The sequence below is a fragment of the Trichechus manatus genome, unplaced genomic scaffold (assembly GCF_000243295.1).
Source record: "Trichechus manatus latirostris isolate Lorelei unplaced genomic scaffold, TriManLat1.0 scaffold00093, whole genome shotgun sequence".
In the NCBI taxonomy this organism is placed as follows: Eukaryota; Metazoa; Chordata; class Mammalia; order Sirenia; family Trichechidae; genus Trichechus; species Trichechus manatus.
In genome coordinates this window covers 7,507,068-7,521,881 of record NW_004444029.1, presented here as the reverse complement: position 1 = coordinate 7,521,881, position 14,814 = coordinate 7,507,068, and the positions used below count along the sequence as shown (strand labels likewise).

The 14,814-nt window shown below is 45.2% G+C and overlaps 1 protein-coding gene across 2 annotated transcripts in view; it reads right to left on the bottom strand.

Moving 5' to 3' along the window:
* Nucleotides 1-10,287: 10,287 nt before the first annotated feature.
* MRPS33 (mitochondrial ribosomal protein S33) overlaps nt 10,288-14,814 on the bottom strand; it is an 8,540-nt gene continuing 4,013 nt past the window's right edge. Inside the window, exons 2-3 of one of the 2 annotated variants that reach the window (XM_004382381.2) lie at nt 13,534-13,775; nt 10,288-10,670 (exon numbers count right to left, since the gene is read on the bottom strand). In XM_004382381.2, the coding sequence (XP_004382438.1) occupies nt 10,565-10,670; nt 13,534-13,748 (321 nt within the window). In that variant the 5' untranslated portion in view covers nt 13,749-13,775 and the 3' untranslated portion in view covers nt 10,288-10,564. Of the gene's footprint in view, nt 10,671-13,533; nt 14,635-14,814 lie in introns of both variants that reach the window. The other variant, XM_023736854.1, reaches the window with a different exon arrangement.

Here is a 14,814-nt window from a genome sequence, read left to right as displayed (position 1 = left end):
TGATTTCTTATTCTTCTTTCAATCCTTTTCCTCAGAGATACACACAGTGAACAGTTTGGTACGTGGTCTTTCCAACTTTTGTTACGCATATGCAAATATGTGGACATACGTGTCTATGTATGCGTTCCTACACATTATTTTAAAGGAAGCTCATACTATAATACTATTATAGAATGTTCTGCTACTTGATTTTTTAAATTAACAAAATATCATTGACATCTTTCCATGTCAGTACATATATCTCTTAAAAAATAAAACCTAGTTGTATAATATTCCAGGGTACAGATGTAGTACAACTTATTTAATAATTTTCCTACTGATGAACAGGCAGCTTGTTTCCTATTTTTTCTATTAAAAATCTACAATTAATATTTTTGTGCATTTGTATCTGTATTTCTACAGTATAATCAAAAACAAAACAAAACTCAGTGCCGTCGAGTCAATTCTGACTCATAGTGACCCTACAGGACAGAGCAGAACCGCCCCATAGGGTTTCCAAGGCTGAAATCTTTATGGAAGCAGACTGCCACATCTTTCTCCCATTTCTATAATATAAAAAAAGAAACCCACTGTCGTCATGTCAATTCCAACTCATAGTGACCCTATAGGACAGAGTAGAACCGCCCCATAGGGTTTCCAAGGAGCGCCTAGTGGATTCAAACAGCCGACCTTTTGGTTAGCAGCCATAGCCACAGGGTTTCCATAATACAGACGTGTAGAATTCCTGAGTCAAAGGATATTCATCTTTAACCTGTTGATAAATATTGCAAGGGATACTTCAGAAAGCAAAAGTTCTTCCAAACAGCTTCTCTTATTGACCACTGCCAGACCCATATGTGAACATATGTTCAGAATGTGAACAATGACTAAGAGCAATTTGGGGCCATTTGGACGGTCTCACCGACCATGAGCTGCTTCTCACATGCTTCATGTGTTCCTGACCAGCATAGAGGGACACAGTTGCCCTGTGTCCCGCAACTCTGTGTATCGCTGACCAGAGCAGAGCAGAGGTAGCTGCCCCTTGTATATTAACAGTGAACATCTACGGCTGTATGTTATCTCATGCAGGCTGGTACATGACTACAGTCTTTCAAGAGTCCACTGCTAACCTGAGATGTTGTGCCAACTCTTGTTGAGTGCCCATAATTACCTGCATGTTTTCTGGTGTGCCTGTTTTAAGAATACAGCTACTACGGTACCTGGCTACCACTACCGACCATTCTGACCAGGGACACAGTACAAGGTCCTGGATAGAATGGGAGAAAATGTAGAACAAAATTAAAATTCCTGAAAAAGGCCAGACCTACTGGACCGAGAGAGACTAGAGGAACCCCTGAGGCTATCACCCTAAGATGTCCTTTGAACTTGGCACTGAAGCTACTCCTGGAAGTCACCTTTCAGCCAAATAGATTGGTTTATAAAATAAACAGTATCACCCGTCAGTAATGTGCTCCCTTAAACAATCAACTATTTGAGACCAAACGGTCAACATTTACCCAAAAGCAAAGGTGAGAAGGCAAGGAGGGGAAGGAAAGCTAGATGAATGGAACCAGAACAAACAGAATGGAAATAACGAGAATGCTGACACATTGTGAAAATTGTAACCCATGCCACGAAAGAATTAGTATAAAAATTGACAAATGGGAAATGAATTTGCTGTGCAAGCTTTCACCTAAAACACACACACACACACACACACACACACACACACACAAAAAGAATACAGCCACTAATTACTGTGACTCTTCAATCACTCCTTGCTGTCTGTCTACTTAATTTTCTTCTCTTCACTGTTTTCTTATCTTTCACTCACAACCAATTCAGCTTATCAGTTATATATCTGCAAGAAGATATTAGGGCAACCATAAAAGCTTGAACCTAAACAGATATACAAAATAATTTCTTTTATTATACCACCACTGTACCCCTAAGGGAAACCCTGGTGGTGTAGTGGTTAAGGGCTACAGCTGCTAACCAAAAGGTCAGCAGTTAGAATCCACCAGGCGCTCCTTGGAAACTCTATGGGGCAGTTCTACTCTGTCCTGTAGGGTTGCTATGAGTCAGAATCGACTTGATGGCAATGGGTTTTCTTTTTTTTGTACCCCTAAAAATATCTGCTCTGCAAGGTAGCTTTTCATCAGCAATGGGTATGTTATGTTTTGGTGGGGTGTGTATACAGGGGAAACAGGGCAGGAATATTTATCCTAGTGAAATGCAGGCTTAGAGATTGTTGCCTGGCCAATGGAAATGTTTTTGAATTGTGACCGTAAATTAGCACAGTGAAGATATAAGAATAGTTTTTAAGAGAATGGAAGGTTAAAATGTGAAAATTTTCAAGGGACATAAGGTTTACATAAATAAATATAAAATAATGGAAGGAAAGATGAAACGGTTATTTTCCTGTAACATTAACTGAGCCTCTGCTCCAAGTCCTGGGCTGGGCACTAGGGAACAAAGATGGATGTTCCCTGTCCTTGAATAACTTGACTCTTGTGAGGCAGACAGACATGTAAGCACATAATTGCACTATAGTATGAAGACTGTACAATAGTGGTATATACTGGAGAGATGCAAAGTATCAGGGGAGCTTACAAGAGGGGGAATGATTCATTCTGACTCGGCAACAGAAAGGTTTTCTGGGGATGTGACCTCTGGCTGGGCCTTGAAGGATGAGTAGGAGTTTGCTAGGTTGATGAGACATGGGGGAGGGCATTTCTCTGTCAGAGAGAATAATGAAACCCATTTCATTTGGATGTACCGTACACCAGTGGCCTGTGACAACCCTGAAGATTAATGCCAGTCCTAAACCAGTGCTCTTCAAACATCCTCGTGCGTGTAAATCACCCGGAGGTCTTGCTGGACTGTGGACTCTGATTTAGAAGGTCTGGGGCAGGCCAAAGATTCTGTACTTCTTCCAAGCTCCCAGGTGGTCCATGGACCACACTCTGAGTAGCAAGGTTTCAAGCACTCTAAATGGCTGTTGGCTTCAGCTGGGCTGCGGATGGAGATGCACAAATGTGTCTCTTTCTATGAGCAAATGAATAAAAGGTACTAGAAGGCTCTCTTTCTGTGACTATGGCATTTCAGGGTCAGCTTCTGTGCTGTACCTGAGCCCACCAGCAGTGTAAGCGGGGTGACTCTCCTGGAGGTCACCTGCCCGGCTCACACGGAAGGAAGGCCCACAGGAAAGGTAAGGGAGTGGCTCAGACAGCCCAGGTCTGTTCCTGTGGATCAAGCAAGCGCAGCGAGGTGAGATCCTCAGTCTAAGGTCTGGGCGGTAGGTGGAAGGGAACTCTGGACACAGGTGATTTTCAAAAGTTTTAAATTGGCTGGGGCTCCTTCTGAACAATAATTAAGGAGTAATCCAAATCTGCCGGTTGAACGGCATGATAAACATAATTAATGCGGCTGAACTGTACCTGTGAAGAATGCTGAAATGGCCAGTGTATTGTGACATATATATTTACCACACACGGAACCCAACTCACCAGTCTGGCTTAGTGTGACGATCTTTCTCAAGCGTTTAATTTTTCATGAGGAAAAGCTGCATCAGGTGGAATGCTCTGTTTTGAGTTCACGGCAATGTTCTCTTTAAAAAATAATCTTTTTTCCTGAGTCATTAGAAGTAACACATGTTCTCAGCAGGACATTTGGTGATAAACCGTTTTTTTGGGTGGTCCTAAATGAGTAGCTGGTCTGGACTAATATTCTTTTATTTCTATCATCCATATACCACCCAGTCGCCTTGCTGTCTTTGAAGAGCTGGTGGAACCTGAGATCCGAGAAGAGCTGGAGGGCCTCGACTGTTGTGCTCCAGACCGACTGGGATCTCAAGATGAGATCGCTGGACTTTGCTTCTTTCATCTTCCCTGCTACTGATGCTGGTTGGGAAATGCAGTCGGGAGCCTCCAGAAGACTAATGAAGGAGGAGCAAAGATCAACTGATTATTTTTCACCAAGAAAATAATTCTGGTTATGCCTTCCTTTCCCTGACAAAGCCAGCCACTGCCACAGATGGTCCGGAACACACCACAGAGCCAGAACTCAGCGCCCAGGGGTGGGGATGTCCTTACTCCCTCTGTACCCCCAAGCATCTTACATGCTAAGACCACTGCAAAGACAAGGCCATACCAGGTCATACTAGTGATAAGTGATCATTGTGACCAAGGACCAAGAATAAAGGCAGGCAGAGAGACACGTGAGCTTTTTGGAGAGATTTATAAAATTAGGGCTGAAGGAGGTGAGGTAATGAGGACATCATGATGCCAAGTTGAGTCAAGACATGTTTGATACATTCTCCAGCACAAGGTATAAGAGCCCAGGTGGCGTGGAGGAGGAAGCCGAGCACAGGGGAGTTTAGTAAAACCTCAAGGTCGTCCATCTGCGGGGCAGGGCCGTTTGTGTCTGCTTTCAAATTGTTGGCGGGGGTAGGGGCTGCTGACTTTGTGCTTCTGAGTGTTTGGGGCTCGTCTATGACGTGAAAACATCTTCCTGTTTCTTTTTCAGGTTCAGGGTCTCCTCCTGTGCCCATTCCCTGAAATCATCTCAGCTGCATATTAAGTTGGTCAAAATTCCTAATACAAAAATTGTGAATGACACTTTCCGGAAGACATTGGCCTTCTGAAGAAAAGTTCACTTATTAAGCTGATTTCTCTTTGGAAGGGTATCTGGGAGAATCTTAATTCTTTGTTGCTTTTTCGTTGTTGTTGTGAGAGGGTGTTACAGATTGAATTGAATTGTTTCTCCCCAAAACATGTATTGAAGCCCTAGACCCTGTACCTGTAGATGTAACACCGTTTGGAAATAGGTGTTCTTTGTTATGTTAATGAGGCCATACCTGAGTAGGGTGGGCCCTAAACCTAATCACTTCTGAATTATAAAAAGAACAGAATAGACACAGACACACACAAACTCAGGGGAAGACAGACACTATGTGAGGCCTATCTACAGGCCAAGAAATGCCAAGGAACCAAGAACCACCCGGGGCTACCGACAAGGAAGAGAGCGACAGAACCAAGACCCTGATCTGGACTTTAAGCACCCAGAACCCTGAGAAGATAAATTTCTGCTCTTGCTAGCCACCCTCCTGTGACATTCGCCTTACAGGAGCACTAAGTAACTAACACAGCAGGCTTTCTCCTTGCCAGTGTTGCAAACTACCCTTTCGGGAGATGTTACTAAGATCACGTAACAACTCCCTCACATTCTCAAGAGATTCTGAACTCACCAAGTTTGGGAAAACAAAGGTGCCTCTGCCCTGTCTTCTCATTTATGCCTGTCATTTAAGTTCCTGGCACAGAGTTGGTGCATAATAAATGCTGAATGTTGACTGAATAAATTAACATAGCTGTGACTTTGCCCTCCTTTTTACATCCAATCAATAGCCTAGATTGGTTACAAAGATTGTTCCTAAATATTTTCTCTTAATTACAAATGCAAAGTCTTGGGCCCCACCGGAGGCCTACTGGATAAGAAACGCTGGCTGTGGGGCCAAGCCATCTGTGTTTTAACCAGCTCTCAAGATGGCACCGAGGAATCGTAGTGTTGGAGAACCACTGCCGTCAACCAATGATTATTAGCCTCGGTGGCACAGCGGAGCCACCTGGGGGGGCTTTGCAGAGCTACCAATGCTGACGCTGTTCCTCCCTTTCTGCCCCAACTCTGACTGGATTGACCTGGAGTTGGACCAGGGACAGGTCTGTTTTCAACTCCCAGGTGATTCTAGTGAGTCACATTAAAGTTGAGAAGCACAGGTCTAAAACTCTAGATTTGTGTACAAAATGGGGGTATTTAACTTACAGGGCTGTTGTGGGAATTAAGTAACAGCGTTGTTGCTGTTATTATAATACTCCTCAGGCTCAGAGGAGAGTATTGAGAGGTGCATCATCAGGTCACGAAAGTTCACTTGGACTCAAGGACCCCACACGGGTTCATTCAGGTGATGGCTTGGAGGGTGCCAAGCTATGCCCGTTACAATAAGCTCTGGCCACCTAAAGGTTTTACTGTCGTTTGTGGGTCTTTGCTCATGCTATTTGCTTTAACCCTTTCTTTCTGCTTGTGAAAATCCTACCTATTACAATGTGGTGATTGAAGGTCCAGGCTTTGGAGTCGGGTGGCTTGGTTTAACCCTTTCGTGCCCAGCGGTACATATCGCGACCATGAACTCTTTCAGCCTCTGGGGTTTCTGGGAAGCTGCTGCAAGGGAGGGGCCTTTATGACTCTTTGAAACCAGAGAAACGGGCATGTGCCACAATTTACTGTTTTTACAGGGTATCATATGAGGTGTCTGAATTTTTGGTTGGAAAAACAGAAATTTTGAAAATTTTTGTTTGTTACACGTATGTACCAATAGACCCCGGTGGGGACTCTGGGATATAATTAGTAGTACTTCCCATGTACCACGCAACACTTAGGGTAGGTTTGTGAGATGGGACAAGAAAAATAATCCACACTACCTACCAAAAATTCAGACACACTCAATGATTCAGCATGCTTCCATTAATAAAAATACATGGTATCAACAAAAAATTCAAAGCAGAAAATAATTGGGTCACCAAAGGGTTAAAACTTGGTCTAGACAAGCAAAGTTGTGTGACTTTGAGCAAATTATTTAATGTAAGCCTCAGTTTCCTCATCTGTAAAATGGGGATACTCATCATACGGGCGTTAAGTAAGATCAGGCCTACAAAGCATGATGCCTGGCACATGGTAAATGCTCCAAAAAGTGTTAGGTATTACTTGCGCACACTGCTTGGGGTCATTCCTGATTATGCAAGCCATAGTGAACTCTCCTATCTCCAACTTCTTTATTAAATATATATATTTACTGCATGAGTCAGTTCTCATACTGGTACCCTCAGACTGGAGTGCTTTAGATACCACCTGTGTCCTCCCCAGGACTTCCAATCTCTGTTAGAATGCTGTTTTTATTCTAGAGCCATGGGCCAGTCAATAGTTTCGTGGCTCTTTGGGAAAATGATTCTGCACCGATCAGTGACTTGGACCCTTTCCTGCACCAGGGACATAGGAAGCTCTCCATAAATGAACCTCTCTCCTCTCAGAAAACATACACTTCATTAAGGAGAATGAAAAAGGCCTTAGAATCTACATTGGTTTAACTCTAGTTTCTACTTTCATATGAACCTGTACTATGGTCAGATGTCCACGTAGGTGGGACTACTGTGTTGGGTAGTTTCTTGCGCCAGTCCTCATACTAGCTGATGCCCTTCCCTTCCCCCCAGCCATCCTGCTAACTTTACGTCAGTTGAAACATGTCCTACTGTCTTCCCAGCTATCCCCGCGTCCAGGACCTCACTGTTTCTCCCCTACCTAAGTCTTCTCGGGTGCATTACTCGGTGTTTTGTGGATTCTGTCTCAACGCTTTTTCCAAAAAATTTTTTTTATTTTTTTATTTTAGGGAAATGTTTTCTTTTGAACTTGAGTACTTAAGGAACCGGGCCCTGAAGACGAGGCTGGCAGGTGAAAAGACTCCTTCCTCCACCTACTGCTCCTGAAGTTTGTTCACGCTTCTCACCCTCTAAAAGTAGGCATTAGGGGCTTTGGGGGAAAAATGTGAGAAAAGAGGGGAGGGGGAGGGGTGTGGCAGAATTTTTTATTTTGATTCTTTCTTGGAAGCAGCTTCACGAACAGGAGAATAAAGAAGCACATGAAGTAGAACCTCCTTCCAGAATTGCGATCTGCCGAGAGTAGGCAGGATAGCTAGATTGGTAGTTTACTTGCTAAGGCCCCAACATCTAGGCCGAATAAAACAGATTAAATAGAGACACAGATATGATGCTTTTAAAGAATGAATTGCTGGAACCCATAATTATATAAATAATAAAATGTGTCTCCCCTCCCCTTTCTGGAACCTTCCCCAAACTTCTCGTATTGCATGTACATGTAGAGAACGTTCATCTTATTTAGCAGGTATCTGTCAACACTGCCTGGAAAAATCTGCTAGTGAAACATATCAGTTCTCACTAGTCAATTATTAAAAAACATTTAATCTTTCACAATTTACAGCCCTTTTTACAAATACCTTCGTATTTCATTCATCGTGATTTTACAAATGAAAAGGCTCAGAGATAACTGACTTAAGGTCATACAGTCAGTAAGTAGAACCAAGTTACAAACCTGTGACTTTGGAACCCCAAACCCAGCCTCTTCTCGTTACACCATCTTGAACCCAAAGGCAGAGTCCTCCAGACACACCACATACCACGCATTAGAGAAAAAGCACAGTTTTGGTTTTGGCCTGAGAAATCCAATTCAATGACCTAGCTAGTCCAAACCTGGACTTGTGATTTTTTTTTCTAATTACAACTGGCTCTTGCCTGAACCCTTGGTCACCCGTGTCCTGAAATGTGTGGTGTGTGTGGTGCCAAGACGTGACTTCCTTCTCATCCTCTGTCTCCCATCTGTCACCGTTCAGTGTGGGCTGTTCTGTCATACAACCTTTACTGCAACAGTTGAGTCTCAGGGTACAGGGTATGTACAAGTCACTCTTTGGTTTCTGATTGGGAGCATGGAGCAGAGGCACACTCATCTGCTGGGTTGGTGACAAACCTCCCACCAACCACGGCCAGGCCCCATGTAGGCTCAGGGCCTAAGGGTCTCTTTTGAGCCCCTGCATCAGCTAACCGATACACAGATTCTTGACCCGTTTGCTGGCCCAGGCCTGCTGTTGGTATCTCGTGCAGTTACCCTCTTTAAAACATCAGGCTGAGAGCCTGTTTCTCAGCCCAGCATCCTGGCGTAACCCTCGACCCACACCTAGCTCAGCTGCGCTGCCCAAGAATAACAGTGCATCTGCCCTTTTCTCAGCAGACTTGAGACCTGAGATCTTGCCAGTACTGTCACACACACACACACCCCCTGTAGGACTCGGGGGCTAAGGCATATTCATCTCCGTAACACACACACACACACACACACACACACACACACACAGTAGGACTCGGGGGCTAAGCACACAGTAGGACTCAGGGGCTAAGGCATATTCATCTCCGTTTCCTCTACAACTAGCATGGTGCCAGCACATGGCAGGTACTTGGTAAAGGTTCTGAAAGAATGACTTCTCAGCCTTCTGCTGGAATGTCTATCAGATACAAACTACCCAACTTTAGGCTCTAATACAGGCCCTAGCCATAATATCTGGATTATGTATCTTTAAAAATTTTACCTACCCAAACAGATGGAATGGGATTCTTACTAGTTCAGGGAATTATTACCGCCAACACTTGTAATGTTGCAGGGAAAACCCTCAGCCGGGATGGCTGCTGTACTACGGCCTGCGCGTTTTGCTCTCCTACCTGAGAGGGGTAGAGAGAGGAGCTAAGAAGTACTTTAACTATTTTACTGCACAGTGCTAGAGATCTTCAGAACAACTCTTGTTGGGGGGAGAAAAAAAAACCCTGAGAAGCCCTCACAACTCCCTGGAAACTCACTGCTAGAATACACTAAAATCGGCAGGCAGCTACCTGAGTACACAACAGTCATCTTCATACAAGTAACGCCTCGCCCCACTGGCCTCCAGTGAGGTGGCCGCTCTTTCACAGAACATGCCCAGTTCAGGGCCTGGCCTCTGGTTTCCTGCAACCAGCCAGCCACTATCACGCTGGTCTTTCTTCCATTCCTTCAACATGACAATTTCTTCTTTCTGCAGGGCGCTGCAAACGGTGTTCTCTGTGTCTCGAACTCTCTTAGCACCATTTTTCCTCTGGCTAGCACATACTTCTCCTTCAGGGCTCAGCTGAAACTTCGTTTCTTTAGGGAAGCCTTCTTTAAACTCCCCAATGAGGTTTGGGCCTCCAGTTCTCTCTCTAGATCCATCCACCTGTCCATCCGTCCACCCACCCACGCATCACCCACTCACTCACACTCTCAAAGTCTGGACTTTTGCTTTGCAGCATTTCCTACAATTATATTTACATAAATGTAACGTTGGTTTCTCCCATGAGACCGAAAGTCCCATGAGGGTAGGGGCTGATTCTCTTACTGACTGCGGGATCTCCAGGGCCCGGCAGTAACCCGTATATAGCAGGCCCTCCCTTGCCCAGTGCAGCCTTTTATCCCACCAGTCCACCTTATGAGACATTCTCAAAGGAGGAGGCGGAGAGGCACACGAAGTTTGTGAGCTTGGTGGCTGGAGGCAGTGGCAGAGTGGCCAGAGATGAAAGGAGCTGAGGGCTGGTTAGGTGGGGAAAAGAAGGAGTCATGAGGAACCACAGGATGCTCATTTAATGAGTCTTCCACCCCGCTCCCCCAGCACCCCATCCCACCCAAACAACCATTAAACAATAATTTACATGTTCATTTCTTTACAGAATTAGGTAAACCTCAGATTATAAAACCAAGGCCAAAATAATTTTGCAGAATTACAATGTGTTCAAGAAACCAGTCATGATTTAACTGGATTAGACATCAACACCAAGCTGGCGGTGTTCCTTCAAATGACCTTCAAATGTAGGTAGATCAGAAGCCTACCATGTGTGGATAAACAGTAAATACACTTCTGCTCTCAGTCACTGAGGAAGAAATGCTCTCTTCTGATGGACCAGCACTATTTCTTCTTCGCTGCTCGTTTCCCTTCTCCTTTCCTCGGTTTCCCCTTTCCACGGAGCTTCTTTAGACGCAACTGCTCGTCCTTAAAATCCTGATGCTCATCTCTGAATGGACAAAAAACAATTAACCAGCTGTTTTTGCCAGGCTGGAAAAGGACACCACCTAGTGCTGATACTTAGCTTGTCCGGTTACCAGTCCTTGACTGTTATGGGCACACGCTTAGCTTGGTGAACATTTGAAAGAACAGGGAGTCCCCAACATAAGATGGATGGTGTTCCAAGTTCATTTATAAGCCAGCTTCCCCTCACTGGAGATGCCCAGGCCAGCCGCTGCATGCCTATTTAACTGTGATACAATACTAATAATCACCCCAGATTTCCCTAAAACATGAGGACTAAATACCACGAGAAACAGAAAGTGTACTTCAGCTGCAGTGGCTGCACAGTGACACTGAGGGCCTGGGAATTGGCACCTACTGACGATGGAGCAGTGTGCAGGAAGCGGCCATAAACAGCAGTGAGTAATGCACACAGACGGGTGTTGGGGAAGGGCTCAGGCAGAAGGGTGCCAACTCAAAAGTCAGCTCCTACAGGCAGCTGTGCGTATACGTGTGTGTACGTGGACATGTGGACAGTGTGGAGCTGACGGCCGAGCCTGTATAAGATGTCTACATCTCAAGATCAAATGCCTCAGGAACAGTGTGGGCTCTGGAGCCCATCTTTGCTGGGTCCATCCCAGCTCCTCCACTGGCTGTGTGGCCTTGGATAAGCGACCTTACCTCTCTGCATCTTAGTTTCCTTGTCTGTAAAATGTAGAGAATAATGGCATATGAATTATATGTGAGAGAGAAACAGTGGCTTTCTAGGGTACAATGCTTCATCCCATGAACGATGGTCTGTACAATAGGGCTCTCTGGGATTGGCTATAAATGCCCCAGAAGACAACCTAGTCTCAGCAGAGCAGCCAGAGTAACGTTCGCCAACTAGAAGTCAGATCGCATCATGCCTCTGTTCACAGCCCTGCAAACAGCTCCCTGAGCACCCCGAGTAAAAGCCATGTCCTTACTGTGGCCGACACGGCCTTCACAGCTGCCTCCTGTCCCACCACTCTCCCTGTGGCCTGCTCTGCTTCTGGAACATACCAGGCACACTGCCACCTCGAGGCCTTTGCTCGGGCTGTCGGCTCTGCCTCGAAAGCTCTTGCCCAAACACCCACTTGGCTAACTCTCCCCTCCACTCCCCTTCTCCACGAGGCTTACCCCAACTGCCCTACATACCACTCTGCCCATCAGCACCCTGGGTGCCGCCCAGCCAGCTCCACTGTTCGTTCCACAGCACGCACCACTTTGTAACATGCCACACGACTGACTGATTTATTATGTTTAATCCCCCTCTCCTCACCCTGGCTCCTCGTCCTTCCGCCTCTAGAAAGCAAGCCCCACAGAAGCAGTGGTCTTTGTCCCTGTGGGTGATACGTCCCAAGCACCTGGCTGAATGGACAGACCAATGGTTTTTCAGAACCTGCGGTCCCTCACGCCTTTGCAGGCTTGGCACACTATGCTCTTTGTTGACGGCTGTCTCCATTCGGCCTGTCTGATGCCCCAGGCGGCCCAGCACTAGAGGCACTGCGAGTGACTAACTGCAGGAAGATAATGTCGCTTTTCCACGGAGAGCTAAATGCTGGGTAATCTTTTCCTGTCCCCAAAGAGAGTCATGTCTTTATTCTGCAAACAAATGGAGAGTGGCAGCAATACAGACAAATTAAAACAGCTGACTGTGATTCTGTGTGGGTTATCATTTCTACTCAGGAGACCTGCCTTTTAAGGGTACTTTATTTCGGGTCATAATAAAATTAGTTTTTAGCTTCTGAGACCAGACTAATGGCAAGAGAAGACAGACCCGAAGCAATTCTAGAAATGTCAACTATGCCGTGGATTATCACCTCTAATGATTCATTACTGTGAAAAGCTTAGTTTCTTAGCTCACTGCTGCCCCTCTGGTGCCCATCTTAGTGCCTGTGCAGGGCAGGTACTTAAAACACACCTGCTGGATGAACGAATGCACCACCTTTAGCTACCTAGAGTAAGCATCATGCTACACCATTAACTTTGTCATATTAGAACGAACAGTCCCAAATTAATTTTTGTATTACTGCCTGAAGACAAGTTGAATTAAATCGCATTTATTTTTCTTTCTACTGAAATCCAGGAACAAACCAAAAACTTAAAAAAAAAAAAAAAAAAAAAGGGTAGCTATTTTAACTATATATAATTCCGCAGTTTGAATTCTTTTATAATGGATATGCATTAGTTTGGTAATTAAAAAGGTGAAGGAGATGGCCCAGGATCTGCTCTTGTCTCTTTCCAGAGAAGTGCCTGGCCCTGAACGCCCACTTCCTGTGCACACACGAGCACACGGAGCCTGTGATAAGAGCCTGTGCCATTCAGTGCTATTTCTGACACGTCTCCAAGGCCAACCACAGCCATTTAGACTACATGAACCTATCAGAAAGGGCATAAAGTAGAAAAGCCAGAACAAGGTAAGAGGAAGCAAGCCTGCCAGTGGGACTGTCACCAGAACAAGGAGGCTCCCACACTGCAGCGGTGGGGCAGAGACTGGTCACCTGGCGACCAAGAGCCTGCGGTCCACGCCATCCTCACAGGCAGCCCTGGCCTTTCTGCCGCTTTCTCCCTCAGCAGCGGGCTCTTAGACTGAGAAACAAGTAAATCTCTCTCCAAGGGTCAGCGTCTTTTCAACGTTAGTCACGTGGTAGACAGAGTTAAAATGTATCTTCCAATAAGTGCCATGCTTCCTGTTTTTGGTTTGCCGGTTGCAGATATTTTGAAAGCAGCACTTCACCCCAGAACTACCTTTTGAACTACTCCAGCACTACTGTAAGCACCACAGAACTATCAGGATAGATCTCATTAAAAAAAACTCTCAAGTTCCTCTTTGTGCTTTGTCTCACCTGTAGAGACCTAGATGACGCAGGGTCCCCATGAGCGCGAAGTACGTGTTGTGATTTGGGTACCAGTCATAGGTCTCCTTCCTCTTGGCCAGCGGCTGCTCACTAAACAGTTTCACTACTTTCATGGATTTGGAGTCGGTAGGCCTGGCGACTTCACCGAACAGCCGGGCACTCAGCCGGCTCATGCGCAAGGCATATTCTGAAAGCGAAGACATATCCTGAGCAGCACAGGGCAATTCTTCCTGCAGGAAATGACAAGAAAAACAAACAGGTAAGTGTAAGGAATTCCAAGATTATCTAATGACCACTTTAGAAAATGAACACGCAGAAGGCCACATGTGACTCTCGGTATGTTGTTGGCGGCGCAGGCCTTGGAGAAACGACCGCCGTCCTCTGCACATGGTACGTCCCATTTCGTGTGCACAGACTGCTCTCCTGCTGGACCGCCATTTTCTCAACACACCATTTTGTGATTCAACAGGTGAGTGACTGATACGCAGTTTACCTGTGTAGCAGGCTGGATGAACAGCACAGGAAAACCAGTTGTCCCATCACAGCATTATCATCCCTTCAGAAAACACCCTCCTCAGCAATCTACACAGTAAATACGCTGCTTGCCATCTGAAGGTTTAATCATGGCAGCGAAATAATTATTCTGTTGTCTTTATTATCAGTCCTTTACACACGTCTCTCCTCAAGGGCTCCAGATGGCTCTGAGAACTGCTAATGAGTTATGAGGTCATTTAGCCTCTAGGCTACTGGACTGAATTCTGTCTAGTGCCTGGTAGCCGCTTGGGAAAAACAAAGAGAGAGTCGTCCTATAGAAATAAACTCAACAGGTCAAAAGATTTATTTTATTCCTGAGCAGAAGGTACTTATGGATTGTGATGGTGCTTCTTTCGTCTTTCATCTTGTATATTCTGCCTTAATGAAGAATCAGCCAAGTTCTTATCAGCTGAAAACAGTACCTTTGTCTTCCGAGGCATACAGTGTTGAAACAGATATAAGAATGAGGTCCATGGTATGCAGAAATTACAGCTAATGTACATCAGAAATTGTGTAGGTGGTACATTAAAATCAAGAACGTTGGTGGAGCAGCAACTGCAAATCAGATGTAGGGGTTACTGTTGGCAGAATATGCAACTTATGTGACATTTTAGCAGTGAAATGAGAGCTCTTGGTGACTAAAAGACATTATATCCCCTGCTCAGCTGGGTGAAAAGATGATTTCCAAACATAAAAAAGGTATAAACCTGTCTTGAAAAACCAATGGGAGAAATT